The following is a 15,034-nucleotide window of genomic DNA, read 5'->3' on the forward strand; positions in this document are numbered from 1 at the left end:
ACAATATTACATATAGGATAAAATGCCAATAGTTCCACATACTAGATAATAACCTGACTGAAGCACAGATTGAATTAGAAAATGTATTATTCTTAGTCATATTTATTACTGATGTTATTCTCAGCTGTACAATCAGTAAGCAGAGGCAGGGTCCAGCACAGGGGAAACTGAGCCAGGGAGAGTTGAAAGTGAGGACACACACACACACACACACACACACAAATCTCTATTTTATGGGACTGCATTGTGGTTTTTGAGTATCTGAGTGGGTATTTGTTAGTATTTGTAACCATTTTATCACTCCGACTGACTGTACACATGACATGCTGGTAGTTAGCAGTATACTAACTATACTGTGACTTATGTGTTCGAGATTAGGTTTTGCTGACCTGGTTGTGTTCAGTGCAGTGGTGACTTGCTTATACAATCTGAAGAGGCAGGTGTCATCCTAAAATTTCTTGAAGGGCTTCAGTGTAATCTGATTGTCTTTATACCATAAAAACACTATTAGAATTAAAATAACTGCAAAAAATCCTTCTGCTCGTGCACCAAGGGCACTCAGGTAAAAGGCCTCTCCATCTTCTTCTTCTTCTTCTTCTGGTGTTTAATGGCAGATTGGCAGACCAACATAAATGGTGCATTCCCGCCACCTACTGATCTGGAATGTGCAGTATACTTGGCTTTGGAAGAAACCAGAGGAGAGAGAGAAAAAAAAAAATAATTTAAATTCTATTTATTATTCCTGTTTTATTTAAATATCTAAATATTAATTCGTGAATTCTTGATTGTCTTGACCCATTTCCTAACAATACTCTTATTGAAATTGTATCAACTCCCATCCATTGTAGCTCTTGAATTAACTGTTGTCTCTCCCATTCGTATGCAGCACATTCTAAAAGAATATGCTGCACTGTTTCTAAATCCCCACACTTATCACAGTTTCCTGTATCATGCTACCCTATTTTATAAAGACTATAATTCAATGCAGTGTGACCAATTCTTAACCTTGTAATAATGACATCTTTTTTCCTATTTCCATATCTTTTCCTCTCATTTCCAACCTGTTCTTGAATTTGATAAAGATGTCTTCCTTTAGAGTCACTATTCCATATCTTTTGCCATCTTTTATTAATTTCAATTGCTATTAATCTCTTGATTTCTGATTTACTTAATGATACATTCATTTCTATTTGTGCATGATTTAATGCTTTCTTTGCCAACCGGTCTACCTCCTCATTACCATCCACACCCACATGTGCAGGCACCCAGAGAAAAAATAGCCTCTCCATCTTAAAGTCCCGGGCTGAATTTCAGTCCCAGTACGTCCCTGATGTCTACCCTATCATTTTCCTTACGTGTAAGTGTTTTAAGTGCATTGAGCTAATCGGTGACCGCTCGCTCTTGCTCTGCTTATCCCATCTTCACCTGTAGCGATTCATGCACTGAACTCGCGATGTTTTGCAGCCGCCTGTAGGTGGAGTCAGAAAACATTTGCTGATCCGCCGCGCTTCTCGACACGTCCAATCTAAAAATCCGCCATACCGGACACCAGGCGCGCAGAGCCCGACGCCTCCGAGACTAGTCACGGCTGTGAGTCTGACCTCTGAAACGCAAGCCTGCAGCACATATGAATGCTCCGTAGTGTGCAAGAAAACACTAAATCTGAGAAAAGGCCGACTGGGAGTCAACCTTGTGGTGCACCAAACGAAGACATGCATAAGAAGGGATGAAGTCATCTCCTGTGTTTTATGGCCAGCAAAAATCATCAATGAATGCAGTGATCGATCAGCCCACCGCTAAAGATGCCTCGATGGTGTTGCCTTCTTTCGCCCGTATGCGCATAATGACGTGGGAGAGGTGTGGGAAGCGGCAGGTTGTTATCTATTAATACAGACAGCCCTATTGATTATTCAGCTCAGCTGCTTCGCCGCCTGTCAGTGCAGTGCCCAGTTATCATTGCCCACCGGACCACTGGGACTAGGATATGGGCTCACCATACGGAACGCAGCACTGTATCCGTTCAATTGATGAATAAATGAAATTGGCGTCTCTCGCGCTTATCATGCACGCGGACCCTCCGCCGTCACGCGGAGCGCTTCGGCTAATGGAAATACACCCGAACTGAAACACGGTGCGATGTGTTCGTTTTGGAAATTTAATAAGGTGCGAAATAAAACGCCGCTTGAGTGCCGTGGCGCATCGGACCGGGTCGTAATCCACGCCGTGGCCTGTGTGTGAAACGCGCCGGAGAATGGAGAAGTTCCTGCAGATAGCCCCCCATTCCCTGGCCATAGTGCTGTCCCGGGTCAGCACCGACGAATCAGCCGCGGTCACGGAGAAGCTTCAGCACCATCACACCGGCTACGAGATATTCGCCGACTTCAAAGCGGAGAACATGCAGCACTTCTGGAATAAGAAAGTCACGGACGCCATATCGGAGACGTTCTTCTTGGGCTGGATAGACGAACATGTTCTGCTCATTCAAGGCAAAGAGGACCATTTGGAGGTCCTGAGGGAAGGATGGACACGGAGGGCCCTAAAACCACCCCGGGGTTTCGAGATCAAGTGCATAGGTAAGCCTGACTCAATGGCATGACGGACTGACACACTAGCCAAGATCCCTGCTTGACAGCCATAGCTAATAGGCAAATTGTTGTATTATTTATTGGAGGCTAGATGTGAATGTGTTTGTGCACAAGTTTGAGAGAAACATGCAAAGCCAACCTTCTTCATATTGAACATGTCAGTGAAGTGCACTTGCATGTTGAACATGCAGAAAAACAACATGGGGTGCATATTGGGACTGTGCTTGCATAGATCAGTTAATGTGACACATACCAGTTGAAACACGCTGTTGCCACACTGCCAAATGAATGTGCAGCTGGGAGTTTACCATGAGATTTATTAAAACTAGGCTCCATAAACCACTTAAAATGTCCTTAAAGAAAAAGATCACCCAAAAATTTAAATTCTCTCCTCATTTACTCACTCTCATGCCATCCCAGATGTGACTTTCATTCTTCAGCAGAACACAAAGGAAGATTTTCAGAAGAATTTATCAGCTTGTTTGGTCCATACACTGCAAGTGAATGGGTGAAAAAAATTCAGCATAAAAGTAATCCATATAACTCAAGTGGTTGAATCAATGTCTCCAGAAGCAATTTTATTGGTGTGGGTGAGAAACGGATAAATATTTTAAGTAAAAAAAAAATTCACTAACTTTCACATTCTTCTTCTTGTGTTTTTGGTGATTCTTCATGCATATGCCCCCCACCGGGCAGGGAGAAGAATTTATATAAAGAAACTGACTTAAATTTGTATCTGTTTCTAACTCACACCTATCATATCACTTCAGAAGACATGGATTTAACTACTGGTCGCTTTATGTGATTTTTCTAAATCGTGGCACCCATTCACTTGTATTGTATGGACCTACAGAGCTGAAATATTTTTCTAAAATTCTAAATTTGTGTTCTGCAGAAGAAAGAAAGTCATACACATCAGGTATGGCATGATGGTGAGTAAATGATTTAAAGTCAACGCTTTCTCAGCATTTTGTATAAACAAAACATAGTTTCAAGGGTGAGACTGTGAAGAAGTGGGCCTCCAATCACTGATAATGCAAAACCTAAAACAAACCTGTGCACATCAACTCAATGTTGAAATTATCCTCATTGCACTTTCTGGTACTGAATGACCAATTTTGGAATGTGATGATATATTTGCATTTTTTTATATTGGTTTTATTTTATTTTTGTTGGTGATTTTCCTTGAATGGGCTGATCTGCAATCCTAACAAAAATATTGATAATGTTCAATGTTTTGTATGGAAATTGATGTTTGCACTTTTTATATTTTATAATTGTCTCAGTATATGGACATTTTTTTAGTTATCAGAGTTTGTGGTCTCCTGTACCTCTTCAACTGATTTCTTCCCTCTGAAAGCTTTTTAATTTATGTAAAAATGTTCAAGATATTTTTAAGATAGCAAAGACTACATTAGATTCATTCATCTTTGTGAGCTTCTGCTGTTAAGCGAAATTCAGCGTTGAATCTGTTGCTTAAACTTAAAGATTTTTTAAATAATGAAATAACTTCAAAGCTTTTGACTTTTTTTATAGCATATTTTGCAGGAATTTGTGTATTAAAGGGTTCAAGTAAGGGTTATATCTTACTGAAATGATTGCTTTTGCCTTCAGTGAGTTATCATCCCTTATATTGATAACTATTATATATTAAATTATACTCAACGATAACCTTAGATTTTACTCAATCTTTTGACACAGTGAGGCCATTTACATGCACACCAATAAGCTGATTACTCTCAAAAATCAGCTTATTTAAAAATTTGACTAAGCAAGAAGTCCATGTTTACATGACGTTTGAAATCATTGCAATATTCTTTGCGTTTGACATCAAAGGCAAAGAGGACTCCAGAACATGCAGAAAAACAGCATGGGGTGCATATTGGAACTGTGCTTGCATAGATCAGTTAATGTGACACATACCAGTTGAAACACGCTGTTGCCACACTGCCAAATGAATGTGCAGCTGGGAGTTTACCATGAGATTTATTAAAACTAGGCTCCATAAACCACTTAAAATGTCCTTAAAGAAAAAGATCACCCAAAAATTTAAATTCTCTCCTCATTTACTCACTCTCATGCCATCCCAGATGTGACTTTCATTCTTCAGCAGAACACAAAGGAAGATTTTCAGAAGAATTTATCAGCTTGTTTGGTCCATACACTGCAAGTGAATGGGTGAAAAAAATTCAGCATAAAAGTAATCCATATAACTCAAGTGGTTGAATCAATGTCTCCAGAAGCAATTTTATTGGTGTGGGTGAGAAACGGATAAATATTTTAAGTAAAAAAAAATTCACTAACTTTCACATTCTTCTTCTTGTGTTTTTGGTGATTCTTCATGCATATGCCCCCACCGGGCAGGAGAAGAATTTATATAAAGAAACTGACTTAAATTTGTATCTGTTTCTAACTCACACCTATCATATCACTTCAGAAGACATGGATTTAACTACTGGTCAGCTTTATGTGATTTTTCTAAATCGTGGCACCCATTCACTTGTATTGTATGGACCTACAGAGCTGAAATATTTTTCTAAAATTCTAAATTTGTGTTCTGCAGAAGAAAGAAAGTCATACACATCAGGTATGGCATGATGGTGAGTAAATGATTTAAAGTCAACGCTTTCTCAGCATTTTGTATAAACAAAACATAGTTTCAAGGGTGAGACTGTGAAGAAGTGGGCCTCCAATCACTGATAATGCAAAACCTAAAACAAACCTGTGCACATCAACTCAATGTTGAAATTATCCTCATTGCACTTTCTGGTACTGAATGACCAATTTTGGAATGTGATGATATATTTGCATTTTTTTATATTGGTTTTATTTTATTTTTGTTGGTGATTTTCCTTGAATGGGCTGATCTGCAATCCTAACAAAAATATTGATAATGTTCAATGTTTTGTATGGAAATTGATGTTTGCACTTTTTATATTTTATAATTGTCTCAGTATATGGACATTTTTTTAGTTATCAGAGTTTGTGGTCTCCTGTACCTCTTCAACTGATTTCTTCCCTCTGAAAGCTTTTTAATTTATGTAAAAATGTTCAAGATATTTTTAAGATAGCAAAGACTACATTAGATTCATTCATCTTTGTGAGCTTCTGCTGTTAAGCGAAATTCAGCGTTGAATCTGTTGCTTAAACTTAAAGATTTTTTTAAATAATGAAATAACTTCAAAGCTTTTGACTTTTTTATAGCATATTTTGCAGGAATTTGTGTATTAAAGGGTTCAAGTAAGGGTTATATCTTACTGAAATGATTGCTTTTGCCTTCAGTGAGTTATCATCCCTTATATTGATAACTATTATATATTAAATTATACTCAACGATAACCTTAGATTTTACTCAATCTTTTGACACAGTGAGGCCATTTACATGCACACCAATAAGCTGATTACTCTCAAAAATCAGCTTATTTAAAAATTTGACTAAGCAAGAAGTCCATGTTTACATGACGTTTGAAATCATTGCAATATTCTTTGCGTTTGACATCAAAGGCAAAGAGGACTCCAGAACATGCAGAAAAACAGCATGGGGTGCATATTGGAACTGTGCTTGCATAGATCGGTTAATGTGACACATTCCAATTGAAACACGCATAGTTGTTGCCTCCTTCTCAAAATGTGACCACACTGGCAAATTCATTAAATTGGCAGTTTACCATTCGACAAAACTTCTCTAAACCACTTAAAAAGTCCTTAAAGGAATAGTTCACCCCACATTTTAAATTCTCTCATAATTTACTCACCACATGTCATCCCAGATGTGTATGACTTATTTTCTTCTACAGAACACAAATAAAGATTGAAGAATATCTCAGCTCTTTTAGTCCATACAATGCAAGTCAACATGGTCCAAATCTTTGAAGCTCAAAAAGAATATAAAGGCAGAATAAAAATTATGCATAAGGCTCTAGTGGTTAAATCCATGTCTTCAGAAGTGATATGATAGGAGTGGATAAGAAACAGATCAATATTTACATCCTTTTTTCCCCAAAGAGTTCTTGTTCTTTTGTTTTTGGCGATTCACATTCTTTGTGCATATTTCCACCTACTGGGCAGGGAGTAGAATCTAAAGTAAAAAAGGACTTAAAGGATAACTTCACCTAAAAATTAAAATGTTCTCATCATTTACTCACCCTCATGTGTATGACTTTATTCTGCAGAACTCAAATTAAGATTTTTAGAAGATTATCTCAGCTCTGTTGGTACATTCAATGCATGTGAATGGTGGACAGAACTTTGAAGCTCCAAAAAGCACATAAAGGTAGAATATAGTAATCTATAAGATTTCAGTTGTTAAATCCGTTCTTTTTGCACCTCATGGTGCTACTTGCTCAATTTAATTGATATTCTATTGAGGTTTTTTCTTCCTTATACGCTGTAAAACACACCATCAAAAGTGAAGTCTCAAAAGTTAAGAATGTATTTCATCAGATGTATAACCCTGCCCACAGTCTCTGCCACCAAGACAGCGAAAAAGTCTCCATTAGAGCTAAAAATGCACAGAACAGACCCCCCTTAGGTGTATGATTATCATAAACATGATAAACAAGTAGTGTCAAGTTGAGTTCATACCTGTTTGTGTGAGTGTTGGAGAGGTTGTTTGTGCTCAATAATAGATCTGCAAAGGGTGAGATTAACTCTCCTCAATGTGCGAAGGAACCGTTTCTCAAATCTTTGAACTCTGCCTAGTAAAACTACTTGAAAAAGTGCTAATTGCAGACACAGAGTTCAACTCAAGTTTGTATCAAAGCCTTTGATACAAACAGTCTGTGTTTTTTTTTTTTACATGCAAAGAAGTAAGTTCAGTTCAAAAGCATTGCGGCTATTTCCAGCTTCGGCCACTTGGAGGGGCATTCAGAAACATTCTGAATTCCGACATTCGGAGACAAAACTTTTGACTTCCTGTCTTTGATTTCTTATAAGATTGGAGTAGCTATTTCAAAATATTACTCATTAAAGGAATAGTTCACCTAAAATGAAAATTATCTCATCATTTTCTCACCCTCATGCCATCCCAGATGTCTGTGACTTACTTTCTTCTGCAAAACACAAATAACATTTTTTAAAAGAAATTGTCAGTCACAAGTGAATGGTGACCAGAACTTTGAAGGCCCAAAAGCTGTATAAAAGTAATCCATTAGTTAAATCCATATCTTCTGAAGCAATATGAAAGGTTTGAGTGAGAAACAGATTATTATACAAGTCCTTTTTTAACTGTAAATCTACACGTTCACCTCCACATTCTGGTGTGAAAGTGAGTTTCATTTTCACATTCATCCACCTTCTGGTTGAGGCTGGGCAAAGTTGAAGGCTGATAGTAAAAAAGGACTTATTTATTGATCTCTTTCTTGCCACACCTATCATATTACTTCAGAAGGTATGGATTTAACCACTGGAGTCCTATGGATTTATTTTATGTTTCCTTTATGCACTTTTTGGACCTTCAAAGTTTTGGTCACCATTCACTTGCATTGTATGGACAAACAGAGTTGAATATTCTCCTAAAAATCTTTGTGTTTTGCAGAAGAAAGAAATAATTTACATCTGGGATGGTGAGTAATTTTTGGGTGAACTAACCCTTTAAGTGTGCTGTTCTGTTTTATCGAAATATAGAATTTTGGACATCAGAGTGAGCAAACAGAAACAGAAGAAAAAATAATCTAGCTTGGAGAATTTTTTATAGGAACATAGTTTCTGCAAAATGTGAATTTAACCTGCCATTATTTCTTCCTAATTATTTGAAATTGGATATTTGTATCTCAAAGCCTTATATTTTCTTGTGGATGTCTGATGAATTGGGTTGAAGGTTTATATTCTGGGAAGATCAGGATGGCTACCTTCTGAAGTCTTTGTGGTACTTGGAGGTCAACCAGAGACCGTGAAGTTTTAGATTTCACAAGACACTAACCACTTAGGCCTACTGGTAGGTAACATACTCTTAAGAAGAATCCTCAAGGCGTCTACAGTATAGTAGATGCCTTGAGAATAGTAATCATCTGATGAAAAGTGAGAATCTCTCTTAAAGCAATTTGTACCAGAATGAAGTTAATGGAATGTAGATGGCTGACCATAGGTCAAATTCTACAACTTGTCACATGGCGGAAACATACAAGGACCATAATGTTACAATGTCACTCAGGGTCGTGTATACACATGAATCATGGTGGCAGAATTTTGGGGTTTATACAAAAACAGGTCTGCTTGTGGTGCAGATGGGAAGGAAGGTGAGGGGACAGGAAAGGGAATTGTGTTTGACACATGGCAAGCCTTTTCTTCAATGGGAGGAAAGGGAGGAGTGCAGAAGAGAATGAAGGGAAATACTCAAATGATCAACAAATCAGCATCATGGAGAGACATGTGAACAGCCCTGCTCAGGCACTGGCAACTTTTCAGATATAATTTATTCTTTTTGCAGATACATTCCTTAACCTTCCTTACATTGTTAGGACTAACACCTGTGAGAATAGAAAAGGGGTTTGACTTTGGTTATTTTTTCATAAAGACAGTAATCAGTATCCTTCTGTAGTTGCCTTCACTTGCTCCTTGTAAGTTCCCGTAAGTTTGTTAGATGTGTCATGATTATAGCTGATTATCCACAGAAAGTAAATCATTGTGTGCATCTGTATGTGAGTGAGGTCAACAGTAAGTCATGTTGAGTAGTCTGTGGTGCATATTTGGCTGATGTGGTGTTTGGGACACTTGTGTCTGTACAGGTTTATTTTGAACACCTGATTGTAAATCTTTCATTCACGACTGGGCTTTAAACACACACACACACATACACACACACACACACACACACACACACACACACACACCACACACACTAAACCTGGTGCGAGTACAGATGTGAAAGTTGCCATGCACTCTGAATATTGCTCAATATTGAATTTCAGCCCTCCATTGTCGTTTGAATAAATCAATTTCAGATTTTAAAGTTAACAAAAATGAAATCAAATTAATCAAAGAGGTGAGGGGAAAAAATGGTGGCAGATCTATATAATTAATTTTAGATTTTGTGAAAATAATGTTTTAAAACTATTAACAAAAAAAGTGAGAAATGAACTAGGTTGCTAACCAAACAGATGTTTCCGAAGTTGATGAGTCTTTTTCTAGGGTTTTGAAAATGAAAACAACATTTCTTGAAGAATATGTCATCTCCGTTTGTCCTTACATTGCAAGTAAATGAGTACCAAAAATGTAAAGCTTCATAAAGCACATAAAGGCAGCATAAAATAATCCAAATTACTCCAGTGGTTTAATTAATGTCTTCTGAAGCAATATTGATGGGTGTGGGTGAGAAAACAATCAATATTTAAGTCCTTTTTTGCTATAAGTCTACATTGAAACAGCCCTTCTATGTGCATGTACGAGAATAATTCTTCTGTTTTTTGCAGATTTGCATTCTTCATGCATATCGACACCTACTGGGCTGTTGTGCAAATATTTGTTTATTCTTTTTCTTTGCTTTATCCCTCCCTTTTTTCTTTCTCCTCCCTGCCCAGTAGGTGGTGATATGCAAGAAGAATGTGAATCACTAAAAACAGAAGAACTCCTCCCGTGAACATGCATTGGATTGCTGGTGAAAGTGCAGATTTATAGTAAAAAGGACTTGTATTAATACGTTTCTCACCCACACCTATCATCTCAGCTTCTGAAGAATTGGATTTAACCACTTGAGCCATGTGGATTGCTTTTATGCTGTCTATATGTGCTTTTTGAACCTTCAAATTTCTGGCCACTTTTTACTTGCATTGTGAGAACCTACAGAGCTGAAAAAAATCTTTGTTTGCTTTCAGCAGAGAAAGTCATTCATGTCTGGGGTGGCATGAGGGTGAGTAAATGATGAGATAATTAGAATTTTTGGGTGAACTATCCCTTTTAGACAAGGAATGTGCTGAACCAAGGAACTAGTGTGACCCTAAACAGTATTAAGTTATAAAATGTGAAATTCTTGCTTCCTCTCATTAACAAAGCATTTAGCCTGTCAGTCCATATCTGAGGCTTCCTCTTTTTTTTTTTTTAGGCAAATAGACTTTTGATTAATTTTCCAGTTGAAAGCCCAGCTGTGGCTTTGATCTTTGGCCTGTAAAGAGATCAGAGGGTGATCTCTGTGATCTGTTGTGGAGCAGGCCTCTCCTCTAGCCTGCAGCCTAACCTGCACTCTTCACCTTCCCTCTCTTTTCACTCATGTATCACCTTGGTAAAACTTTGCTGAGTGTTGACCCACTAACAGCCATTCTTGCACACTCTTATCAATCTTCTCTGTGTTTATACTAAAAAAAGAGACCGAGAACTCTAAATGAGTTACAGGGGTGCAGTCGCTCTCTAAAGTTAAAGCCCACACAAAAAAACTGCAGTAGTTACCTTAATAGTATTTTTTTTTTTATCCCATTCATAATCTAAACACCCTTCTTATGAATGTTCTGTTCTTTTTTTTCTGGAATAAATTTGGGTAAGCAGGTAACAAAGGCATTTTAAAGGCATGCCATCCAGACAAACTTACTCTTAATTGAAAGACAGCCTGTTGAGATTCTACCAACATGGCAAGTTCCCACTTGAAATGTTGTTCTGAAAAGGAAAAACCTTTTAAAAGGAGAAAATTACTGTGATAAAGATAATAGTCAGCAACTCCTGTGTCAGTCGGTTCCTCTGATTTATGGAAAGTCTTAAACCTTTAATGGAGAGATGAGAGGTTTCATATTATTGCTTGGAACAAAATGAGATGATATTCTTCTCACCAAAATTGTACAACGTGGTTATCTGAATTACTGTAGACTTTGTCAGTTCGAACCAGTCTGGCCATTCTCTATTGACCTCTCTCATCAACAAGGCATTTCCGTCCACAGAACTGCCACTCAATGGAAGTTTTTGTTTTTGGCATCTTACTGGCTAAACTCTAGAGACTGTTGTGCATGAAATCCCAGGAGATCAGCAGCTACAGAAATACTCAAACCAGCCCATCTGCCATCCAGTGAGTGGCAGTTCTGTGGATTGAAACACCTTGTTGATGAGAGAGGTCAGACTTGGCCAGACTGGTTAGAACTGACAAAGTCTATGGTAACTCCGATTACCCCTCTTTACAATCGTGGTGAAAAGAATAGCTTCGCAGAATGCTATTCTGAGATGCGGGTTGGCGCTGTTTTAGTGGCACGAGTGGGACCTACACAATATTAGGCAGGTGGTTTTAATTTTGTGGCTGATCGGTGTATATCTACAGTATATCAAACACAGTGTAATGGAGGTTTCAGCTTTTTCACTTAAAAAGAATAAACATTTATACTTTGGATGCTTTTAAATAAATATGTCAGCAATTTGAATACATTTACGGGTTAACAAATTCCATTATTGGCAGTTTGTAGTATGGATTTATGTTTTCAAGTGGATGAATATTTAGGTGGGGCTCTACCCTACCTGCCCATATGGACGCACCTGTAATATAAATATATATTAGGGCTGCCGATTTAACGCATTAATTCAGTGCGATTAATTTGAGTAAAAATAACGCGTAAAAAAAATTAACGCCATTAATCGCAATGCCCCCGGACCGTAACGTGGAAGATTCCTGAGAAATGCAAGCTTGTAGTACCACCTGTTTACTCCAGAGGGCAGTAAGTGAAACTTCAGCTGCGTGGCAATGCACAGTTTATATAGTTAAGAAAACACCCTTGAGCAGAAGAACAACACAAACATGCGTTACGTTCTTGCGTTCAAAACACTTGATGGAGCGCAAATTCAAACTAAGGGATCTCAATATGTGTTCTAAGTATTAAGCTATATTTAAATTAACACAGCGACAACACAAATTTTATGTTTATGACGCGACACACCCTAGACGCTACACAAGCATGTCTGACACAGCTGTTCATTGACGGATCCTTAAACAAGCCCTCATAATAAATCTCGAACTGACTGACAAATTCTCTTGTAAAATGGATTGCTGTGAACTGTATGCCAATGATTGACTTATGATCAATAATATGGTTATAAAATAGATATATATATATATAAATTATAAATATTTTAATATTTATAGATAACTGTATCATTATTTCATCATTATTGAATTATTGTTATATGAGGGGCTTGATTAATTGACTAAGGCGATTAATTAATCAGGACACCATGTAATTAATTAGTTTAAAAATCTTAATCGATTGACAGCCCTAATAATACATGTATATATATCTTTTCTTTGGATAATGAGAGGTGCTGGTTTAGGTGAAGTTAAAGGAATTTTCCAGGTTCAATATGAGTAAAGCTCAGTCGACAGCATTTGTGCATAATGTTGATTACCATAAAAAAAGTAATCTAGACTCATCTCTCCTTTTCAATTAAAAAAGCAAAAACTGAGATTTCACTGTACAGTGGAAGTGAATGGGGCCAAGGCAGAAATGTAAAGCTTATAATTTTATACAAGCACTTACATTAATTATTTTGTTAAATCTCATTTATTATTTATGCTGAAATGTTTAAATCGTCGTTTTTAAAGTCGTTTTAGGGTTTACTGTGTTACGTCATCACAGAAAAGTTTAGCATTTTTATCACACTAAAATCATGTTTGCACGTATGCTGTGTACATCTTGTGGCTATACTTTTGAAACATTGAGAATTTTAACATTTATAGATTGGATTTACTTCCATTGCAACTAACCCAGATTAAAATAATCTTTGTGGTCATCAATGTTATAAATTAATTGAGATTAACTTGTACTGAACACAGAATATACCTTTTTAATTTGTGAAATAATTACCAGTACTGCCCTCAGTCACAGTCATTGTTATTTGGATGCACGCAAACAGAGTTTGATAGATGAGCCATTTTCAATCCTGAAATAACGAGAGAGAACATATCACAATCATATCATATGTTCAGTTTACACTGATATGAATCAAATGTTGTGTGCAAAGATTGAAATAAGAAGCTGTTTATCATTGGTGATGTGCTGGGGCGAGTGGACAATTAAGTCGCTTTGTTTCCTGCCTCCTGAAAATGTAGATTAGGGTCCTTGAATCTCTCGTATCTGTCAGGATTCATGACGTGGGGTAATGGGCTTGTCCAACTGATGCTCTGTACTTCAAATGCCCAATTCCTGAGTCATTTTCATACAACCCTGATCATGTATATTTTCCTTTTATTTATGCTGTTTCATTTGTTAACATTATGGGGTTTCTTTTTTAAACGCTGTAAAACAATGTTACAAGAATAATAAAGACAACTTAAAAATGAACGAGGCTTTGAAGACCATCAAAATAATAAAAAAAATAGATCATTCACATTTGAATTTAATCAGATTATAAAATCTAATTGATTTGAGGATCTGAAAGTGTTCTGAAATGTTTCTATAGCTGAACTGGTCGAGGATGGTGCTACAACACCAAGTGGGTTTGATTAGGAAAAAAATATACCTTTAATTAAATGTAATTTAGAGTTAAATATTTGTTAAAATAATACTTAGAAGTCTCTGTTCTTTTGCCCTAAAGTTGGCTTGGATTTCTTTCAAGTGTAAGGCTTTTACTCTGCTTTTGGTTAAAGCTTTATATTTTCTTAGTTGGGCTCAGAAGATTTTTTTTAAATGTTTTTTTATTTTTTTATTATTTTTACTAAATTAAGCATTCATTGAAGACTAATAGCTACATGTTCCTGTAGCCTTCATTCTCTACCCCATTGAATGTTGAATTGATGTCTTGGCAGTGTCCACTTTTTTTTAATACAGTTTCTACATTCCTTTTCTTTTGTTTTTAATGAGTTGTTCTCAAGCTGTGGATCTGTCAAGTGAGGTGAATTGTTGTCTCCCTCCCTTTTAAAACGAGTAGACCGGGAGGAAATACCTTCATGCAGTGCTTCTCTTCAGAGATTTTAAAAACTATCCTGTGGAGGTCACACTCAGTTGTGAGTCCTGTGAACTAGCTCCACTCACACAGGACACAAAGAAATACAAATATGGTCTTGTCTCTTTATAAGAGCTAGAATGATGGATTTTGAATGTATCCAAAAGAATTGGGGAATTTAGTGTTGACCCAGTATTTATGGAATATATGGATTATATAAATGTCTATGTACTTGAGTCAAAAATAATCCAAGAATGTATTTTGATTTATCTTTATTGTAATTTAGATCTATTTCAAAACATCTTTACAGGAAAATTCTCATAGCTGACAGAGAGAGAGATCGAGAGAGCGGTTACAGGGGTGGAAAATTATGAGGTGTACTTATCCATTGCTGCCATCTAGAGGCATGGAGGATCTACATCCAGTCTTTTGCATCATTGTGACTGATAGTTTTTAGTATTTCAATGTAAATAATTGAAAAAGAACTGTTTTTACAGCTTGAAAACTATAATAATAAAAGATATTTACACACTGGATCTAAATTAGTGAAACCACAAAAGTACAGTTTATCTTGTTGTGCAATTTAAAGCAGATTAAATGTACTT

At 36.7% G+C, this 15,034-nt stretch overlaps 1 protein-coding gene across 1 annotated transcript; it reads left to right on the forward strand.

Annotated features, from left to right (window-relative positions):
* Positions 1-1,365: 1,365 nt before the first annotated feature.
* Positions 1,366-14,901, forward strand: LOC127651705 (storkhead-box protein 1-like). The gene is made up of 2 exons (XM_052137665.1): positions 1,366-2,573; positions 14,740-14,901. The coding sequence occupies exons 1-2, from the start codon at positions 2,252-2,254 to the stop codon at positions 14,751-14,753; spliced, it is 336 nt and encodes a 111-aa protein (XP_051993625.1). The 5' UTR covers positions 1,366-2,251; the 3' UTR covers positions 14,754-14,901.
* Positions 14,902-15,034: the final 133 nt, after the last annotated feature.

Source organism: Xyrauchen texanus, chromosome 11, assembly GCF_025860055.1.
Source record: "Xyrauchen texanus isolate HMW12.3.18 chromosome 11, RBS_HiC_50CHRs, whole genome shotgun sequence".
Taxonomy (NCBI): Eukaryota; Metazoa; Chordata; class Actinopteri; order Cypriniformes; family Catostomidae; genus Xyrauchen; species Xyrauchen texanus.

What these genes read in the sequence shown, in the direction of transcription:
- LOC127651705 (XM_052137665.1), top strand. Translation starts at nt 2,252, where the DNA reads ATGGAGAAGTTCCTGCAGATAGCCCCCCATTCCCTGGCCATAGTGCTG.